Source organism: Cydia amplana, chromosome 27 (genome assembly GCF_948474715.1).
Source record: "Cydia amplana chromosome 27, ilCydAmpl1.1, whole genome shotgun sequence".
Lineage (NCBI taxonomy): Eukaryota > Metazoa > Arthropoda > Insecta > Lepidoptera > Tortricidae > Cydia > Cydia amplana.
The window spans coordinates 5,360,944-5,383,738 of NC_086095.1; the positions used below are offsets into that span (position 1 = coordinate 5,360,944).

General features: G+C 38.7%; 1 protein-coding gene across 1 annotated transcript in view; it reads right to left on the reverse strand.

The window, feature by feature from the left end:
* Positions 1-20,743: 20,743 nt before the first annotated feature.
* LOC134660506 (uncharacterized) overlaps positions 20,744-22,795 on the reverse strand; it is a 40,119-nt gene continuing 38,067 nt past the window's right edge. The window contains 3 exon segments of the mRNA XM_063516278.1: positions 20,744-20,871; positions 21,441-21,630; positions 22,463-22,619. Coding sequence (XP_063372348.1) covers positions 20,797-20,871; positions 21,441-21,630; positions 22,463-22,619 — 422 coding nt within the window. The 3' untranslated portion in view covers positions 20,744-20,796.

The window sequence follows — 22,795 nt, forward strand, 5'->3', positions numbered from 1 at the left end:
GAGTATATGGTTTTAATTTCAACTCGATACGTGCACGCGTTCCCGAGATAAAGGGTCTTAACAGACAGACAGACAGACAGACAACAAAGTGATTCTATAAGGGTTCCGTTTTTCCCTTTTGTGGTACGGAACCCTAAAAAAGGCAGTCCGTTACTATAATAATATTAATAAGGATAGTCCGCCGGTTCCTCTCTCTGCGGTCCTGACCACCGGCAGCTTGGGCCTTGCCCCGCTGCTGGCGGCACCCTAGGTTAGGTTTTTATAATGTGTTTGTAATATTTTTTATATTGTTTTTGTAAGTGTTTTTATATTTTAATTTTATATCCATATTGTAAAAAACCCTAACTTAAGACGAAAAATAAATAAAGAGATTAATAATAAATGTAGGTAGATATACTGTCAAATAAATTATGTGAAGCAAAATCACAGATATCTGAGAACAAAACTATAGGTGTCTTAATATATCTTAGGTAAGTACCTTTTATGTGAAACGTAACTTACTTACTTGAACTTGTTGAAGTCTATCTAGGTCTAGGTACAAAAAGTACTGAGGTTGTCTGAAGTAGCATGACAAATACAAACGTATTCGAGAAAATACATCCATACATTATATAGCTGGTCAAGCAAATCTTGTCAGTAAAAAAGACGCGAAATTCAAAATTTCTATGGGACGATATCCCTTCGCGCCTACCGTTTTCAAATTTTCCGCCTTTTTCTACTGACAAGATCTGCTTGACCAAGTATACATACATTATAGTACTATAGGACTGGACTACGAATATAATAGCGGGGTGATCTTACGGTACCTACTTAAATTATAAATATTATAAAAAAACTAAATACCTTCTTATATTGGAGTTTAGGTATTGCTAAAGTCAGGTTTTGCCAGACCATAAACATTTTATATATAAACAGGTTATTTTCCTATCATTATTACACGTTCAATGTAAAAAGGCATTAAGTATAAGGTCAATGAGGGCATTTCCGTCATACTTTTTTATAAGTTCACTTTGCCTGGTCATAACTACGATGATATTTAATTTTTAATAAACCTGATGACTGTAATAGATTAAGCATTTATTTAACTATATAAAGGTAGGTACTCATATTAAATTGCTAGTACTGCTGGTTATTTAAATATGTTTTTTTTTTAAAGACATGTCAGTTGACGGATTTTGCCTAGGGTTTGGGGCATTTCCGTCAACCAACGATTTTTCTTGTATCGTGACGTATTACAAACATATACGTCAAGTGAACAAATACCACCTACCTATACTCGTACTTTTAATCGAAACTAAACCTTAGCAAACTCAATTTAAGGTTAATTTTAGATTTTATTGCCAAATATATTTTTTTGGGTCAATTCCGTCCTATTTTTAAGAGCGCTCCCACAAGGAAAGTCGAAATAATGCAAAATTGATGATATTCCTCGATGACTTTCAGTACTTTACGCTCATTATTAGAAATAATGAGTACTTGTTCCAGTAAAAGCGTCTTCTTATCTTTAGGAATTACTTTGTAAATATTAGAAAAAGGACTTATTAAATTAGTAATGATTTTTTTTCTGAAGGTCGTTTCCGAAAAACCACGTCTAGTACTGAATTGTCAGCTCGTATTTGTAAATGTTGAGAAGTTTACTCTGGTAAAGCTGGCTATTTTGTATTACTAATACCCTGTACTTTAGGAATTACTTTTGACATTTTTCCTAAATACCTTTTAGAAAGAGAAAATCGAAGAAAAACAAACTCAATTTTCTCTCCGAAACAAGTGTCAATTCCTACGAAATTCTACTTAATATCGAAGTAATTTTCATACTCAAGCAATCTGCAGCGTTTGCTTATACTGTTGGTATACATTAGTGTTTATGAAATTCTACTATAATTTTTTGGCAATTTTTTGAAAACGACTCTAATATTACCGATGACGCGCGGTCGTGAGCTCAGTGCCGCGGCAGAGCTTGTAGAGGTAGGACGTGTGTCGGTCGGCTCCGCACGTTTACAACGGCGTCGACGAGGTTTTTTATCGTTGTGTGCGGCAGGCGCCGTGTAAAATGCTATACTGTGTGCGTGACGCTGCGTGTAAACGGCGACTGAGAAACTTTGATCCTACTACTGTGTATTTGGTTTTATATGTAATGCAACCGGACCGCATTAAAAATATTTGTAATGACCTGATATTTTATAGGTACTAAATGAAAAAAATGGCTGAATTCAAATGTTTTTGATGACATCTCAGAATATACATATATAGGTCCACATCCACAGTATAGGAGTCTGATGATGGAGCTGGAAGGTGGTCAACGGTACCAGTCAACCACGCAACTAAACCACTTCGTGTTTGGGCTCGTTTGATTCCTCTCAACGAGATCTTTGACACAAGATAGAACTCAGGGTCTGATGATGGAGCTGGAAGGTGGTCAACGGTACCAGTCAACCACGCAACTAAACCACTTCGTGTTTCGGCTCGTTTGATTCCTTTCAACGAGATCTTTGACACAAGATAGAACTCAGGGTCTGATGATGGAGCTGGAAGGTGGTCAACGGTACCAGTCAACCACGCAACTAAACCACTTCGTGTTTGGGCTCGTTTGATTCGTCTCAACAAGATCTTTGACACAAGATAGTACTGAGGGTCTGATGATGGAGCTGGAAGGTGGTCACCGGTACCAGTCAACCACGCAACTAAACCACTTCGTGTTTGGGCTCGTTTGATTACTCTCAACGAGATCTTTGACACAAGATAGGACTCAGGGTCTGATGATGGAGCTGGAAGGTGGTCACCGGTACCAGTCAACCACGCAACTAAACCACTTCGTGTTTGGGCTCGTTTGATTCCTCTCAACGAGATCTTTGACACAAGATAAAACTCAGGGTCTGATGATGGAGCTGGAAGGTGGTCAACGGTACCAGTCAACCACGCAACTAAACCACTACGTGTTTGGGCTCGTTTGATTCCTCTCAACGAGATCTTTGACACAAGATAGAACTCAGGGTCTGATGATGGAGCTGCAAGGTGGTCAACGGTACCAGTCAACCACGCAACTAAACCACTTCGTGTTTGGGCTCGTTTGATTCCTTTCAACGAGATCTTTGACACAAGATAGAACTCAGGGTCTGATGATGGAGCTGGAAGGTGGTCAACGGTACCAGTCAACCACGCAACTAAACCACTTCGTGTTTGGGCTCGTTTGATTCCTCTCAACGAGATCTTTGACACAAGATAGAACTCAGGGTCTGATAATGGAGCTGGAAGGTGGTCAGCGGTACTAGTCAACCACGCAACTAAACCACTTCGTGTTTGGGCTCGTTTGATTCGTCTCAACGAGATCTTTGACACAAGATAGAACTCAGGGTCTGATGATAGAGCTGGAAGGTGGTCAACGGTACCAGTCAACCACGCAACTAAACCACTTCGTGTTTGGGCTCGTTTGATTCCTCTCAACGAGATCTTTGACACAAGATAGAACTCAGGGTCTGATAATGGAGCTGGAAGGTGGTCAACGGTACTAGTCAACCACGCAACTAAACCACTTCGTGTTTGGGCTCGTTTGATTCGTCTCAACGAGATCTTTGACACAAGATAGAACTCAGGGTCTGATGATGGAGCTGGAAGGTGGTCAACGGTACCAGTCAACCACGCAACTAAACCACTTCGTGTTTGGGCTCGTTTGATTCCTTTCAACGAGATCTTTGACACAAGATAGAACTCAGGGTCTGATGATGGAGCTGCAAGGTGGTCAACGGTACCAGTCAACCACGCAACTAAACCACTTCGTGTTTGGGCTCGTTTGATTCCTTTCAACGAGATCTTTGACACAAGATAGAACTCAGGGTCTGATGATGGAGCTGGAAGGAGGTCAACGGTACCAGTCAACCACGCAACTAAACCACTTCGTGTTTGGGCTCGTTTGATTCCTCTCAACGAGATCTTTGACACAAGATAGAACTCAGGGTCTGATAATGGAGCTGGAAGGTGGTCAACGGTACTAGTCAACCACGCAACTAAACCACTTCGTGTTTGGGCTCGTTTGATTCGTCTCAACGAGTTCTTTGACACAAGATAGAACTCAGGGTCTGATGATGGAGCTGGAAGGTGGTCAACGGTACCAGTCAACCACGCAACTAAACCACTTCGTGTTTGGGCTCGTTTGATTCCTTTCAACGAGATCTTTGACACAAGATAGAACTCAGGGTCTGATGATGGAGCTGGAAGGTGGTCAACGGTACCAGTCAACCATGCAACTAAACCACTTCGTGTTTGGGCTCGTTTGATTCGTCTCAACAAGATCTTTGACACAAGATAGTACTGAGGGTCTGATGATGGAGCTGGAAGGTGGTCACCGGTACCAGTCAACCACGCAACTAAACCACTTCGTGTTTGGGCTCGTTTGATTACTCTCAACGAGATCTTTGACACAAGATAGAACTCAGGGTCTGATGATGGAGCTTGAAGTTGGTGACCGGTACCAGTCAACCATGTAACTAAACCACTTCGTGTTTGGGCTCGTTCGATTCGTCTCAACAAGATCTTTGACACAAGATAGTAGTGAGGGTCTGATGATGGAGCTGGAAGGTGGTCACTTGTACCAGTCAACCATGCAACTAAGCCACTACGTGTTTGGGCTCGTTTGATTTGTCTCAACAAGATCTTTGACACAACATAGTACTCACAGGGTCTGATGATGCAGCTGGAAGGTGGTCATCCCAGACACGAAGTGGTTTAGTTGCATGGTTGACTGGTACCGGTGACCACCATTCAGCTCCATGGCATCAGACCCTCAGTACTATCTTGTGTCAAAGATCTTGTTGAGACGAATCAAACGAGCCCAAACACGAAGTGGTTTAGTTGCATGGTTGACTGGTACCGGTGACCACCTTCCAGCTCCATTATCAGACCCTGAGTACTATCTTGTATCAAAAATTTTGTTGAGACGAATCAAACGAGCTCAAACACGAAATGGTTTAGTTGCATGGTTGACTGGTACCGGTGACCACCTTCCAGCATCATCATCAGACCTTGAGTCCTATCTTGTGTCAAAGATCTTGTTGAAATGAATAAAACGAGCCCAAACACGAAGTGGTTTAGTTGCATGTTTTACTGGTACCGGTGACCACCTTCCAGCTCCATCATCAGACCCTGAGTATCACCTAGTGTCCAAGATCTTGTTGAGACGAATCAAACGAGCTCAAACACGAAGTGGTTTAGGGGTCATCCATTAATTACGTCACACGTTTAGGGGAAGGGAGGGGATCAAGAAAATGTGACATGTTGTGACATGGGGGAGGGGGGAGTCACAAACATTGTGATGTCACTTTACCCTCATCAGTAACCGAAAATTAATTTATATTTTTTTATTCGTTGTACAGTTCAATAATGAGATTTTGGATGTAACTTTCGTTGTGTTATAAAATTACTAATATTTATATGTCGGAGCGAGACACCAGAACGACATATTGCAGTGTTACAGTTCATAGCTTTAAACGCCTGTATAAAGTCGATTAGCAATGTTTGGCTACGTATTATTTGCTTGTAACGAAATAATAAAGTTGCGTAGTGAATAACGCCACCATCTATTGGCGTATTGTTGAACTAAAATGACAGGTAGAAGGCTTTGGAACGTCAAGATGTGTATCTTGAGTGAACGTAGGCACGAGCAGGCAATTTTGTCGTTATGTTGGTAGACTGGTCAGGCAGGTTTACCAACTTGAATTGGAGGCGGGAGCGGTTGGCTCCGCCGCTGGAACTGGCTTCCTTCTTCTTGATCGGACCGCGCTAGAGATCGGACGTTAGCCAAGCTCGTGCCTAATTCGCTACGTTCCTGAAGGCTTATACCTGAAGGATTATTCTGAAAGCTTATAGATTCTCACGTTCTTTAACCGTTTAGCTAAGTGTTTTATTCCAAGTGTTATTTTGATTTCTTATGTGCCATTATAAGCTTACTTTTGTAAAATAAAGAAACTATGTGTTGTTTTGAAAAGATGTGTCCCGCCGAGTTTGTTGCCGGGTTAAATCTTCTCGGGTCAGAGGTGTAGGGTTGGAGCCGGTGTAGTTTGACTTAAATAAAGATATGAACGATTTCATGTGATCTTTTTATTTTTATTGAATCCGATTCCATCGTAAGATCGTTTAGTTATTTTGATTATTTAGTACTGAAATATAGTAGACACTAGTATGGTTAACGAATCCGAATGTTTATTTCATGCACCGGTAGCATACCTACTATTTTGGCTGTGAAGTAATACATCGAGGTACCATGCCCACCACCCGCTATCAATAGCCCCACACAATAAATATTTTTTTATTAAAAAAATTATGCCGAGTTAATATTGTCGATTTCGTTGAAAACAAAATTGCCTAAAATGTGACGTCACACCAGGGGGGTGGGGTTTGCAAAATGTGACCAAGTGTAACAAGGACGGGAGGGGTAAAAAAACCTAGAAATTCGTGTGACGTAATTAATGGATGATCCCTTAGTTGCATGGTTGACTGGTACCGGTGCCCACCTTCCAGCTCCATCAGCAGACCCTGAGTCATATCTTGTGCCAAAGATCTTGTTGAAATGAATAAAACGAGCCCAAAGGTTTAGTTGCATGGTTTACTGGTACCGGTGACCACCTTTCAGCTCCATCATCAGACCCTGAGTATCACCTAGTGTCCAAGATCTTGTTGAGACGAATAAAACGAGCTCAAACACGCAGTGGTTTAGGTGCATGGTTGACTGGTACCGGTGCCCACCTTCCAGCTCCATCATCAGACCCTGAGTCATATCTTGTGTCAAAGATCTTGTTGAAATGAATCAAACGAGCCCAAACACGAAGTGGTTTAGTTGCATGGTTGACTGGTACCGGTGACTACCTTCCAGCTCCATCATCAGACCCTGAGTATCACCTAGTGCCAAAGATCTTCTTGAGACGAATCAAACGAGCCTAATCATGTTACTACATGGTTGATTGGTATCCGTGACCACCTTCATCATCATCATCAGGCTTCATCATCAGATGCTTAGTACCAGCTCGTTTCTAAACCCTTGTTGATACAAATTAAAGGTTTTATTATATAGCTAAAATAGTTTCACTATACAACCTATACCATATGCAACGGCGAAAAATGAAAATAAGCGAGTACCTAAGTAAGTACTTACGTATAATTTCTTTTTAGTAATAATGACCTACATAAGTATGTATATTTGCACTGGATTTAGTATTTTCGTACCAAATAACATTTTTAGGACTTTGATATTAAAGTACAGTTAGTGTTGTTATGGTTGATTTCAATATGCTTCACGATCGGATCAAGAATGTTTAATCCATCATTGTTAGTGCGACCGAGGGAAAATGCGGTGGAACGGATCGGCGTACTGAGCTCGCGGGGCCTGCCGCAGCGCGTAAAATACCTAAACTCGCTCATCCCCGAAAGGTAATAGCACTCTTAAATTCAGGGGTAATGAACATTTTTTAAAACTTAAAAAATAATATCTACTTTTAATTTTAAATAATACAGCACAGATATAGGTTGATCTACGAAAGCTACTACGAATTTATATGATAAATTTTACAGTTCAATAAGAATATCGCATCACCTCTCATGAATATGAGTTACACTTAAGTGAGTCAAATCAAATAAGGTTGGCAATATATGAAATAGGGAAATTCCGGCACATGACGATTTTTCCCGTTTCGTAATTGACGGATTTGTCCACTCGCTAATTTTGTAAGCACGAATTGTAACCACCCACAGTTTCTCACCAATAAATTATAACGTAAAGTGGATAAAGAGATCGATAAATATGCATATCGAACAATATAATAAACATACTCATTAAGACCTAACTTACATCGTCTCATCCCAACTTCACAAAACAGAGCAGCATACTCATCTCGATATCGAGTTCGGAGCGCACCTGAACTTTTAATAGCGTTATTTTTTCATTTAAGATCGGTTTTTCCTAGGATAGCGGCACCGTCATATAGCGGCCGTCTCCATACTAAATAATACGTCTAAATATATGGATGTCGTAGTATTTGTATGGAGACGGCCGCTATATGACGGCACCGCTTTCGGAGGAAACCAAAGCTTTACTGGCGACTAAGCGCTATCTGTTTTTGACTACTGGTATTAAATTTGCTCTCTGCTTTATCGATCGACTCAGCAAGTGCATACTGTTGTTAGAATAGCCACAAATGTTGTTGGACGGATTTGCCCCGCTGACGGATTTGCCCACCCTGACCTTACAAATTAAATCGCATTCAATACTATTTTACTCCTCTTCTCTCTCTCTCTCTCTCTCTCTTATGTGTATAGACCGTCGCCGTTTCACCGTACGTGCATTGCACATTGAGTTCATTGAATTGTAGAGCTTATTCTCGAGCAGTAAAGTACAAATTTGCACTAGTTTTCAAATGGATATATGTCGTATGTGCCACGCGCAGCATTGCGTAGGCTGCGGTGTAGGTAATACGTGGTATAATACCTAACGGTTCTGAGGTCAACGCTCTGAGTTATTTAAGATGTCTTCTGAATTTAAATTAGCGGTGTTAGTGTTGGTTAACTCGAGTCCTTCGAGTCCTCTGATTTAAAATTCGAGTCTGTTTTAAGACTTATAAAGAAAAAAAAACCGGCCAAGTGCGAGTCGGACTCGCGCACGGAGGGTTCCGCACCATCAACCAAAAATAGAGCAAAACAAGCAAAAAAACGGTCACCCATCCAAGTACTGACCCCGCCCGACGTTGCTTAACTTCGGTAAAAAATCACGTTTGTTGTATGGGAGCCCCACTTAAATCTTTATTTTATTCTGTTTTTAGTATTTGTTGTTATAGCGGCAACAGAAATACATCATCTGTGAAAATTTCAACTGTCTAGCTATCACGGTTAGTGAGATACAGCCTGGTGACAGACAGACGGACGGACGGACGGACGGACGGACGGACGGACAGCGGAGTCTTAGTAATAGGGTCCCGTTTTTACCCTTTGGGTACGGAACCCTAAAAAGAAGGGACAAAAGAGCTGGCAGCTTCCTCGCTCAACGATTGCGCTGCAATTCAGTGAGGAAATGCTGCCAGTATCTTTGGCACTATGCCCTCTTTAGATATAGATTTTTAGTTTTTTTTAAGTACCGTAAAACGAGGTGACTTTAGGAAATTTTGGGGATACTTTGATAGTTTTAAAACTGCCACTAAATTATCATTATTCATTATTTTCTCGAACTGTTCGTGTAACAAGTTAGATTATTATATATACTTGTTTACCTACTACTAAAAAATCCGAATAAAAATATGTAACGGCTGAAAAACTGAAATATCGAAGTCGCCCCTGCATTTGAAAGTCACCCCGGTTTACGGTAGTAATTTTAGTTTTGTAGGTAGTTTTAATTTTAGGTTACTTTTTATTATTAGTTTATACTTATGTTGTTCTTCAATAAAGATTCTTACTAGACTTATAATTAAGTTGAAGCTCATGTCCTTTTTAACTTGTTAGAGACCCAAGTATTTTGTAGAGACTTGAGTCCTTTTTAGGTAACTCTCAATTTATAAATTGTATGTATAAGTATGTAAATGTCAGTCACAATGAAAAACATTTTTTTCCCATTGTGACTGACATCTGTATATTAATATAAAATTTATAAATTGTAATGTGGTACGTCCCACAATAAAAAAAGGGAAAATATTTATATTTAACTTTCAATTTATTTACAAAAAATGTTGTTGCAAAAAATTGATGTGTATGATACCCAAAAAATACAATACGCCTATTTTCTTTACTGTTTAGATAAAACCAATAAAATTGTTGACGGCGTCTTTATTCGGAGGCTCGTGTATTTTTGAGTTGAGCTTAAAAAAGACTCGCTAAAAGACTCGACTCGACTCGAGACTTACAAGACTATCGTTAAAACGAGTCGAGTTTTCAAATTTAGACTTAAAAGAATCTAATTCCTACCAACGTACAACACTAATTTGTGTGACATTATTTTTAGTATGTTTACTAAATGTTGACGAGTCTGAAATTGATAAGTAGGTATTTAAGAAAATTTACATAAATAATTAAACACCTGACAAATCAATTACTTTTGTGCAAAACATATGTTATTTTTGACTGTTTGTTTTGATTAGGTACTTAAGTCAAACATGAGGGCGAGTGGTAACATAGCGATTTAAATAATTATTAATTTACCTACCTTTTCATTGTGCATTGGGGTAAATCCGAAGGCGGGGTAATTTTGAATCTGGCAAATATCTACTAAACTAGAAAAGCTTTCTACTGTGTAGCAACAGTACGCAAGATGCCATGTAAGCGTTGCAGTGGTATAAGTGTTGCTAAAGTATGAAGTGTTTCTAGTTTAGTAGATATTTGCCATTTTCAAAATTACCCTGTCTTCGGAATTACCCCAATGCACCCTACTTGCCTTTTAAATATTTTCTCGTTTGGGTTTAGTTGGGTCCAAAATATTTCCATTTTGATTTCCATTGTCTTGTCTCCAAAAAGGTTTGAAATTTTTCTTTGAGAAGTACAGATTTTATTTTCTTTTATCTAATCTATCTAATACCTTTAAACGAGCAATTCTTGTTTATTTATTTATATATATATATTTCGGGGATCTCGGAAACAGCTCTAACGATTTCGATGAAATTTACTATATGGGGGGTTTCGGGGGCGAGAAATCGATCTAGCTAGGTCTTATCTCTGGGAAAACGCGCATTTTCGAGTTTTTATATGTTTTCCGAGCGAAGCTCGGTCACCCAGATATTATAGACTATATGAATACCAATGAGAAACATATGGTAGGTAACATAGACTAGGAATCCTCTAGACGGAGTTTAGAGCAATTATTTCATGAAACCGATGCTGCCAAAAATACGGGGGTGCGGGGGGACGAGGTGAGCGAATCCCGTGCCGTGATTGGTCCGTTTAAAGACCAATCACGGCACGGGATTGACGGGATTGACTCGAAGGTCTTGTCTGTGGTAGGTAATGAATTTTTTTTAAATTTATTTCTACATGAGATAAACACTGTTCAATTTTTAATTTCCTTCAACGCGCATTTTTGTTACATTGACAATGGGGTTGGCCGATCGAAGTATTCACAGATGGCGCCAACATAGCCTATCAATCCCTAGAATTGTCTAATATAATAGAACTAAACTAGAGAAATAGGCAAGATTGATATGCTTTAAGAGTGCTATTACCTTTCGGGGATGAGCGAGTTTAGGTATTTTACGCGCTGCGGCAGGCCCCGCGAGCTCAGTACGCCGATCCGTTCCACCGCATTTTCCCTCGGTCGCACTAACAATGATGGATTAAACATTCTTGATCCGATCGTGAAGCATATTGAAATCAACCATAACAACACTAACTGTACTTTAATATCAAAGTCCTAAAAATGTTATTTGGTACGAAAATACTAAATCCAGTGCAAATATACATACTTATGTAGGTCATTATTACTAAAAAGAAATTATACGTAAGTACTTACTTAGGTACTCGCTTATTTTCATTTTTCGCCGTTGCATATGGTATAGGTTGTATAGTGAAACTATTTTAGCTATATAATAAAACCTTTAATTTGTATCAACAAGGGTTTAGAAACGAGCTGGTACTAAGCATCTGATGATGAAGCCTGATGATGATGATGAAGGTGGTCACGGATACCAATCAACCATGTAGTAACATGATTAGGCTCGTTTGATTCGTCTCAAGAAGATCTTTGGCACTAGGTGATACTCAGGGTCTGATGATGGAGCTGGAAGGTAGTCACCGGTACCAGTCAACCATGCAACTAAACCACTTCGTGTTTGGGCTCGTTTGATTCATTTCAACAAGATCTTTGACACAAGATATGACTCAGGGTCTGATGATGGAGCTGGAAGGTGGGCACCGGTACCAGTCAACCATGCACCTAAACCACTGCGTGTTTGAGCTCGTTTTATTCGTCTCAACAAGATCTTGGACACTAGGTGATACTCAGGGTCTGATGATGGAGCTGAAAGGTGGTCACCGGTACCAGTAAACCATGCAACTAAACCTTTGGGCTCGTTTTATTCATTTCAACAAGATCTTTGGCACAAGATATGACTCAGGGTCTGCTGATGGAGCTGGAAGGTGGGCACCGGTACCAGTCAACCATGCAACTAAGGGATCATCCATTAATTACGTCACACGAATTTCTAGGTTTTTTTACCCCTCCCGTCCTTGTTACACTTGGTCACATTTTGCAAACCCCACCCCCCTGGTGTGACGTCACATTTTAGGCAATTTTGTTTTCAACGAAATCGACAATATTAACTCGGCATAATTTTTTTAATAAAAAAATATTTATTGTGTGGGGCTATTGATAGCGGGTGGTGGGCATGGTACCTCGATGTATTACTTCACAGCCAAAATAGTAGGTATGCTACCGGTGCATGAAATAAACATTCGGATTCGTTAACCATACTAGTGTCTACTATATTTCAGTACTAAATAATCAAAATAACTAAACGATCTTACGATGGAATCGGATTCAATAAAAATAAAAAGATCACATGAAATCGTTCATATCTTTATTTAAGTCAAACTACACCGGCTCCAACCCTACACCTCTGACCCGAGAAGATTTAACCCGGCAACAAACTCGGCGGGACACATCTTTTCAAAACAACACATAGTTTCTTTATTTTACAAAAGTAAGCTTATAATGGCACATAAGAAATCAAAATAACACTTGGAATAAAACACTTAGCTAAACGGTTAAAGAACGTGAGAATCTATAAGCTTTCAGAATAATCCTTCAGGTATAAGCCTTCAGGAACGTAGCGAATTAGGCACGAGCTTGGCTAACGTCCGATCTCTAGCGCGGTCCGATCAAGAAGAAGGAAGCCAGTTCCAGCGGCGGAGCCAACCGCTCCCGCCTCCAATTCAAGTTGGTAAACCTGCCTGACCAGTCTACCAACATAACGACAAAATTGCCTGCTCGTGCCTACGTTCACTCAAGATACACATCTTGACGTTCCAAAGCCTTCTACCTGTCATTTTAGTTCAACAATACGCCAATAGATGGTGGCGTTATTCACTACGCAACTTTATTATTTCGTTACAAGCAAATAATACGTAGCCAAACATTGCTAATCGACTTTATACAGGCGTTTAAAGCTATGAACTGTAACACTGCAATATGTCGTTCTGGTGTCTCGCTCCGACATATAAATATTAGTAATTTTATAACACAACGAAAGTTACATCCAAAATCTCATTATTGAACTGTACAACGAATAAAAAAATATAAATTAATTTTCGGTTACTGATGAGGGTAAAGTGACATCACAATGTTTGTGACTCCCCCCTCCCCCATGTCACAACATGTCACATTTTCTTGATCCCCTCCCTTCCCCTAAACGTGTGACGTAATTAATGGATGACCCCTAAACCACTTCGTGTTTGAGCTCGTTTGATTCGTCTCAACAAGATCTTGGACACTAGGTGATACTCAGGGTCTGATGATGGAGCTGGAAGGTGGTCACCGGTACCAGTAAAACATGCAACTAAACCACTTCGTGTTTGGGCTCGTTTTATTCATTTCAACAAGATCTTTGACACAAGATAGGACTCAAGGTCTGATGATGATGCTGGAAGGTGGTCACCGGTACCAGTCAACCATGCAACTAAACCATTTCGTGTTTGAGCTCGTTTGATTCGTCTCAACAAAATTTTTGATACAAGATAGTACTCAGGGTCTGATAATGGAGCTGGAAGGTGGTCACCGGTACCAGTCAACCATGCAACTAAACCACTTCGTGTTTGGGCTCGTTTGATTCGTCTCAACAAGATCTTTGACACAAGATAGTACTGAGGGTCTGATGCCATGGAGCTGAATGGTGGTCACCGGTACCAGTCAACCATGCAACTAAACCACTTCGTGTCTGGGATGACCACCTTCCAGCTGCATCATCAGACCCTGTGAGTACTATGTTGTGTCAAAGATCTTGTTGAGACAAATCAAACGAGCCCAAACACGTAGTGGCTTAGTTGCATGGTTGACTGGTACAAGTGACCACCTTCCAGCTCCATCATCAGACCCTCACTACTATCTTGTGTCAAAGATCTTGTTGAGACGAATCGAACGAGCCCAAACACGAAGTGGTTTAGTTACATGGTTGACTGGTACCGGTCACCAACTTCAAGCTCCATCATCAGACCCTGAGTTCTATCTTGTGTCAAAGATCTCGTTGAGAGTAATCAAACGAGCCCAAACACGAAGTGGTTTAGTTGCGTGGTTGACTGGTACCGGTGACCACCTTCCAGCTCCATCATCAGACCCTCAGTACTATCTTGTGTCAAAGATCTTGTTGAGACGAATCAAACGAGCCCAAACACGAAGTGGTTTAGTTGCATGGTTGACTGGTACCGTTGACCACCTTCCAGCTCCATCATCAGACCCTGAGTTCTATCTTGTGTCAAAGATCTCGTTGAAAGGAATCAAACGAGCCCAAACACGAAGTGGTTTAGTTGCGTGGTTGACTGGTACCGTTGACCACCTTCCAGCTCCATCATCAGACCCTGAGTTCTATCTTGTGTCAAAGAACTCGTTGAGACGAATCAAACGAGCCCAAACACGAAGTGGTTTAGTTGCGTGGTTGACTAGTACCGTTGACCACCTTCCAGCTCCATTATCAGACCCTGAGTTCTATCTTGTGTCAAAGATCTCGTTGAGAGGAATCAAACGAGCCCAAACACGAAGTGGTTTAGTTGCGTGGTTGACTGGTACCGTTGACCTCCTTCCAGCTCCATCATCAGACCCTGAGTTCTATCTTGTGTCAAAGATCTCGTTGAAAGGAATCAAACGAGCCCAAACACGAAGTGGTTTAGTTGCGTGGTTGACTGGTACCGTTGACCACCTTGCAGCTCCATCATCAGACCCTGAGTTCTATCTTGTGTCAAAGATCTCGTTGAAAGGAATCAAACGAGCCCAAACACGAAGTGGTTTAGTTGCGTGGTTGACTGGTACCGTTGACCACCTTCCAGCTCCATCATCAGACCCTGAGTTCTATCTTGTGTCAAAGATCTCGTTGAGACGAATCAAACGAGCCCAAACACGAAGTGGTTTAGTTGCGTGGTTGACTAGTACCGTTGACCACCTTCCAGCTCCATTATCAGACCCTGAGTTCTATCTTGTGTCAAAGATCTCGTTGAGAGGAATCAAACGAGCCCAAACACGAAGTGGTTTAGTTGCGTGGTTGACTGGTACCGTTGACCACCTTCCAGCTCTATCATCAGACCCTGAGTTCTATCTTGTGTCAAAGATCTCGTTGAGACGAATCAAACGAGCCCAAACACGAAGTGGTTTAGTTGCGTGGTTGACTAGTACCGCTGACCACCTTCCAGCTCCATTATCAGACCCTGAGTTCTATCTTGTGTCAAAGATCTCGTTGAGAGGAATCAAACGAGCCCAAACACGAAGTGGTTTAGTTGCGTGGTTGACTGGTACCGTTGACCACCTTCCAGCTCCATCATCAGACCCTGAGTTCTATCTTGTGTCAAAGATCTCGTTGAAAGGAATCAAACGAGCCCAAACACGAAGTGGTTTAGTTGCGTGGTTGACTGGTACCGTTGACCACCTTGCAGCTCCATCATCAGACCCTGAGTTCTATCTTGTGTCAAAGATCTCGTTGAGAGGAATCAAACGAGCCCAAACACGTAGTGGTTTAGTTGCGTGGTTGACTGGTACCGTTGACCACCTTCCAGCTCCATCATCAGACCCTGAGTTTTATCTTGTGTCAAAGATCTCGTTGAGAGGAATCAAACGAGCCCAAACACGAAGTGGTTTAGTTGCGTGGTTGACTGGTACCGGTGACCACCTTCCAGCTCCATCATCAGACCCTGAGTCCTATCTTGTGTCAAAGATCTCGTTGAGAGTAATCAAACGAGCCCAAACACGAAGTGGTTTAGTTGCGTGGTTGACTGGTACCGGTGACCACCTTCCAGCTCCATCATCAGACCCTCAGTACTATCTTGTGTCAAAGATCTTGTTGAGACGAATCAAACGAGCCCAAACACGAAGTGGTTTAGTTGCGTGGTTGACTGGTACCGTTGACCACCTTCCAGCTCCATCATCAGACCCTGAGTTCTATCTTGTGTCAAAGATCTCGTTGAAAGGAATCAAACGAGCCGAAACACGAAGTGGTTTAGTTGCGTGGTTGACTGGTACCGTTGACCACCTTCCAGCTCCATCATCAGACCCTGAGTTCTATCTTGTGTCAAAGATCTCGTTGAGAGGAATCAAACGAGCCCAAACACGAAGTGGTTTAGTTGCGTGGTTGACTGGTACCGTTGACCACCTTCCAGCTCCATCATCAGACTCCTATACTGTGGATGTGGACCTATATATGTATATTCTGAGATGTCATCAAAAACATTTGAATTCAGCCATTTTTTTCATTTAGTACCTATAAAATATCAGGTCATTACAAATATTTTTAATGCGGTCCGGTTGCATTACATATAAAACCAAATACACAGTAGTAGGATCAAAGTTTCTCAGTCGCCGTTTACACGCAGCGTCACGCACACAGTATAGCATTTTACACGGCGCCTGCCGCACACAACGATAAAAAACCTCGTCGACGCCGTTGTAAACGTGCGGAGCCGACCGACACACGTCCTACCTCTACAAGCTCTGCCGCGGCACTGAGCTCACGACCGCGCGTCATCGGTAATATTAGAGTCGTTTTCAAAAAATTGCCAAAAAATTATAGTAGAATTTCATAAACACTAATGTATACCAACAGTATAAGCAAACGCTGCAGATTGCTTGAGTATGAAAATTACTTCGATATTAAGTAGAATTTCGTAGGAATTGACACTTGTTTCGGAGAGAAAATTGAGTTTGTTTTTCTTCGATTTTCTCTTTCTAAAAGGTATTTAGGAAAAATGTCAAAAGTAATTCCTAAAGTACAGGGTATTAGTAATACAAAATAGCCAGCTTTACCAGAGTAAACTTCTCAACATTTACAAATACGAGCTGACAATTCAGTACTAGACGTGGTTTTTCGGAAACGACCTTCAGAAAAAAAATCATTACTAATTTAATAAGTCCTTTTTCTAATATTTACAAAGTAATTCCTAAAGATAAGAAGACGCTTTTACTGGAACAAGTACTCATTATTTCTAATAATGAGCGTAAAGTACTGAAAGTCATCGAGGAATATCATCAATTTTGCATTATTTCGACTTTCCTTGTGGGAGCGCTCTTAAGCAGGGGCCGGAAAACCCCGTTTTTTGGCTTAAGCCGTTCGAAAATTAATCATTCATTTGGGTTACCGTTCGATCGACTTTTTCAAGTTGTATTTTAAACAGAATGGCCAATACATTATGGATTTTCACTGGACCGTGGGGTCCTGGCGCTCTTTGGAGACCTTTCAAAGAGACTCAGGGACGCAACTGGGGACCCGAGAGCTGGCAGTTACCTCGCTCAACGTAACACAGCCTCGCGGGGTAACACAGCACAGCCAGCATATAGATTTTTTAGATTTAGTTTAGTTTTATTTTAGAATAGTTTGCATTTAGTTTAATTGTAATTTTAAGTTGTTTTTATTTATTGCTTTTGTCATGTTTTTTCACAGTTCCTTCATTTTTTCACAGTTCCTTATATCGACTTTCTTATTTTTTTAAAAGTATATAACATGTTTTAAATTTATTCATATATATTTATTCTTATTTATTACATGCCACTACAGACATTTTCTCACGAGTATTGTTAGTCATTATAGTTTGAGCATAGGTATACTTAATAATAATAATTCAGCCTATATACGTCCCACTGCTGGGCACAGGCCTCCTCTCATGCGCGAGAGGGTTTGGGCTATAGTCCCCACGCTAGCCCAATGCGGATTGGGGACTTCACATACACCTTTTGAATTTCTTCGCAGATGTATGCAGGTTTCCTCACGATGTTTTCCTTCACCGAAAAGCTAGTGGTAAATATCAAATGATATTTCGTACATAAGTTCCGAAAAACTCATTGGTACGAGCCGGGGTTTGAACCTGCGACCTCCGGATTGCAAGTCGCACGCTCTTACCGCTAGGCCACCAGCGCTTCTATTTATTTACCTTTGTATCTCAAGTTTTTTTGTAATAATAAAAAGAGGCGAAAAAAACAATATGGTTACTCTACTACATTTTATTTGTCTCTTTAACATTACAAATTTGTGGACACTTAACGCTACAAAACAAAGACAATACAACTTTATTATTACATAAATAAATTTACCATCTATAATTATTATCTAGTATATCAACTAAAAATAATTTCAAAAATGAAACTCGACATCTATTTGGGAATGCGGAGGAAATAAATCAGCATCTTATAAAAATGCTTGCTATAATTATATTTGACCTAATTATGATAACTAAATTCTAAGTCGTAATACATAGTGATGCACCTACTTTGTTAAAAATAAGTCTAAAATATGGCAAGACGTAAAATTAATCTTAACACAGGTTTGAGAAAAATATTTTAGTTATAATAAAAGACACTGGTTATTTAAAGATTATAATTTATATATTGGAGTTGCCATAATGACATAATAAGGGGAGTCAAATGTTTCAAAACTAATCCAAACAATTGAGCAATAAAATAATAGAAGCCTATTTTTATACCTAATTATTTTTTATATTTTTAAATATAAGTGTCATTATTATTTAATAAATATCTTATGTTGGTATAAAGGATAGTGGCACTACTTTTTCTAAACTGGAATTGGTCTTAAAATTTACTTATTTTCTAGTTAAGTACTGGCTTGGAATGTGTATATTACAAAGTGTACTCTATTGCGTCAAATATAAAGCACAAAATTCATGAAATATAGAGATATTTTTCAAACAATTATGTGATTTTTAGAGATCTATAGTGAAAAAAACCAGTGAAAATAGCAAAAATGAGTATTAAATATCATTTATAATAAGTTTTGTCTAAAACAAAATACACTTAAAATAACAATAAAGCTGTAAAATACGTCATATACGTAAACGATTATCAATAACAAACAAAACTATATTAAAAGCTACATTTATGTACTGTAAAGTACAAAGTAAAATAAAAAAGCTACCACCAAATTTTATTTACTTAAAATTTTATTGACTTAAATATTATATCATCAATCTTAAAATGTAACAAATTCATGAAAATAAATTCAAAACTATGTCAAACTTTTTGACGTTTTAAAATAATATGAAAATACTGTCTTACTTCGTCAAAAACATGTATGCATTTAATTGTTTCGTAAACAATATATTTAAACAGAAATTTAAATTATATGAAATAAAGATATACCTAGGCGGTTTATATGTATTTTGTATAAGGTCAATTCGCCATGTGCTGTACATTTTACTAATTTTACTATGTGTAAAAAAAGATTTTCGAATGTGATTTCATTTATGATGAATGACATAAGGTTTTCAAAAATATGTATAATTTAAAGAATTAATACCTCAAAATTGAGGCCATATATCTGTAATAAATGAGATTCACGTGGTTGCAAATGTATGAGAATATTCATAAATATATAACAAATACGCATTTAGTATTTGAGCCTACAGGACGGACATTATAAATATAATTGCACTTCTGGAATGTATTTAATTATTTAGGAAATATTATTATACTTACACAAAAAAAAGATGTCTTGTAATAGCTATTTTCATTAAAATTACTACTTATAATTATTGAATCATAAGTAATTAATACTTTTGACAAAACACATTAAATTTACGACCAAGATATACACAATAAAAAATTTGTAAGATATAAACCTACATCATTATTAAATCATACTAAAAATAAGTGAAAATGAAACCTATTCAAATTTCTTAGTCTGTAGAGAGAAATGGTTTACTACCATTCGAAAAACAAAACAAGTACAGTCAGCAGCAATAGTTGCTAAGCGGGCCCCCTAGTAGCACGGTAGCATTTTTATCATTTATCACCATGCCTGTCACGTTCTAACAAGTATGTAAGTGCAAAAGTGACGGGCTTAGTGATAGTGGATAAAAATGGATCCGTGCTGAGCCCGCTGGTGTTCAAAATGATCTTGACGCGACTTTGTTATTAAGAGAATAAGAAGCGCGTCAAAGTAATTTTTAACACCTCGCCCGCTTAGCAACTATTGCTGCTGACTGTACAATTATTTCATCACCTAGTTTTCAGATCGAAGCGAGATTCTTAACTAAAGATCATTATGAACTTTAAATGCTTTAACTATTCAAAAATATCTTTCAACTATGATTTTATGAAGGCCTCAAACCTTTGACCTCAAAGACGTCAAGTGACGCGTGTGGCTACAGGCCAATATCAACCTTTGTGCATTCCGACAAGGTTCACAATAACGCGCCGCGGACGATAGGTTAAAACTTAAAAGGGATAAACTCAACATAATAATGTAAAGTTATTGACGTGGCCAAACATTGTTATTAGACATTAAAATACTTCACAGTTTACAACGGGTCTCTATTGTTTCCGATAAAGTTTTAAGTCATAATGTATTGTTTGTCGGCATTTTTGTTTGTCATAATACCTATGGTTTTTCTCAGAAACACGTAACATTTCAGGATTGCCATAAAACAAACCTAACCTAACCTACCTATAGGCCAACCTTACGAAAATCCTGAAAAGTAAACGGTTTCAGAATTATTACTAATGATAATCTGACAATCATTACATTATGAATTTCAATAATTATGTCAAACAGCCTTATCCGGTTTACAACACATAAACGCAAACACGAGCTAATCGAAACGAAAAATTATGACAAAAACCTATTATGACAAACATTGCTATTGACAATCTCTGTAAACGTGTATATTGTAGACCAGGAGCGACGATATGTGGTCAGAGGCGAAGCAGATGTTCTGAAAAAAAAAATGGTAAATATAAACCACGTGTCCTTCAGATAGAACTAAATTATGGTTGGCATCATTAGACTTAATGTTGAATTTCTAAAAGTTCAAGAATACCTATAATGTAACTTGTATAATATATAATTACGAATTTTTAGTTGACTGTTTGAGGAAAGGATAAATGGGTCACGAAACTGAAAAAGTTCGTATACATTTTGCTGGTAGCTATATAATAAATAGTATAGATTTGAAAGTACTATTGTATTGATTATTGTATATTTGTTGCTTGTTCGATTTAGTACCAATTTATTCGAAATACACTATCAATTTATTTACACTTGTAATTAACAATATAGCACCCAGCACCTGGCAGGCACCGTACTGTATTTATAAGAAAGAGACGGGTAGTAAACTAAAGCAAGATAAAGCTAGTAAATACCTTATTAGGCGCAAACGAAGCTCTGATCCTCAGCATTTTATCCATCTTGTAGCTCAGCGGCATTCTGAGCACCCAGGCACCGTACTGTATTTATGAGAAAGAGACGGGTAGTTAACTAAAGCAAGATAAAGCTAGTAAATACCTTATTGGGCGCAAACGAAGCTCTGATCCTGAGCATTCTATCCATCTTGCAGCTCAGAGGCATTCTGAGCACCCAGGCACCATACTGTAGGAACGGCTTCGTGTCGTCACGGATCCGGAGACATTTCTTGTCCGCGTCGTCGCATTGGAGATCGCATAGGCGGACCTCGCTCAGTTGGTGGTGAGGTGACCTTGAAGGTGTGAAGGTATGTTTTAATTTCTTGGTTACACAATAATTGTGCAAGACTGCACAACCTTTTTGTATAAATTTTTTTCACGTATTTTTGTTTATGGTTTTTGATACTTTTTGTCTATATTTTACTATTTGTCAGAATACATTTTGTTATCTCCTAAACCAGTGCCTTTAATATACAGTCGTCTATAGAAATAATTATTATTTGACACTTGTTATAAATTCTATGACAACCGTTATTATGTAAAAAAAACTAAAGCATTTTTAAAATTACGTGAAATTTCCTTTTTGACATTCATAAAAGCATTACATATATCGGATTTGAAGAATAAATGATCTGTATCCTATTTTTGATGACTATTTGACATGTTGTATTATTTTTGTATGGGTGTATGGAGGACAAAGTGAATGATAATTGATAGTCAACATTTAACTTTATGATTATCTATTAAATTATGGTAGAAAATGCAATGTAGAAAAGACGAATTAAATACATATAATACAATAAAAGATGAATAAATATAACAAGTGAAAATGGAAATGGGTGTTATGTTTATTACCAAAATTATATCAGAATATTTCCGATTTTTTTAGAGTCAGACCGAGAAAAGTCTGAACGTCAAACTTCTATGAATTTATGACGTGTAAATAACACTTACACTGCGTGGGCTATCAAAATCACTGCAGAATTTTCTTGGTCTAACTCTATGTAGTTTTTTTAATTTGTAATAAAAAAATTATTTATTTATTTTCACAAATATTATTTTATGACAAGCGTTATTATGTGAAACCCGAAATTAGGCTGTGCCTTATTAAAGGCGCATTCTCACCTGATAACCATATCGATGTCCTTGTCATGCAGGCAGTGCGAGAGGGGGACGGTGTATGTGATGTTGTACGTCATGTGTGACGTCACCATTGCAGTGAAGAGCGAATCGTTTGTAAAAGCTTGTGTGGCGATTCCAAAGATAACAGGATATTTTTCTGCTGTAAAAGTAATAGTTAAACTATTTTAGATTCCATAGCTGACTCAAAATTATTTGTCCTAATTCTAGTTTATATAATGTTTCATTTCACCTAATTTGCTTTCCACTTAGGCAAATTTTATTTGATATTATGATAGTCTAGAGAAGGGATTTTGTACCTGAGTTATCGATGTTTTT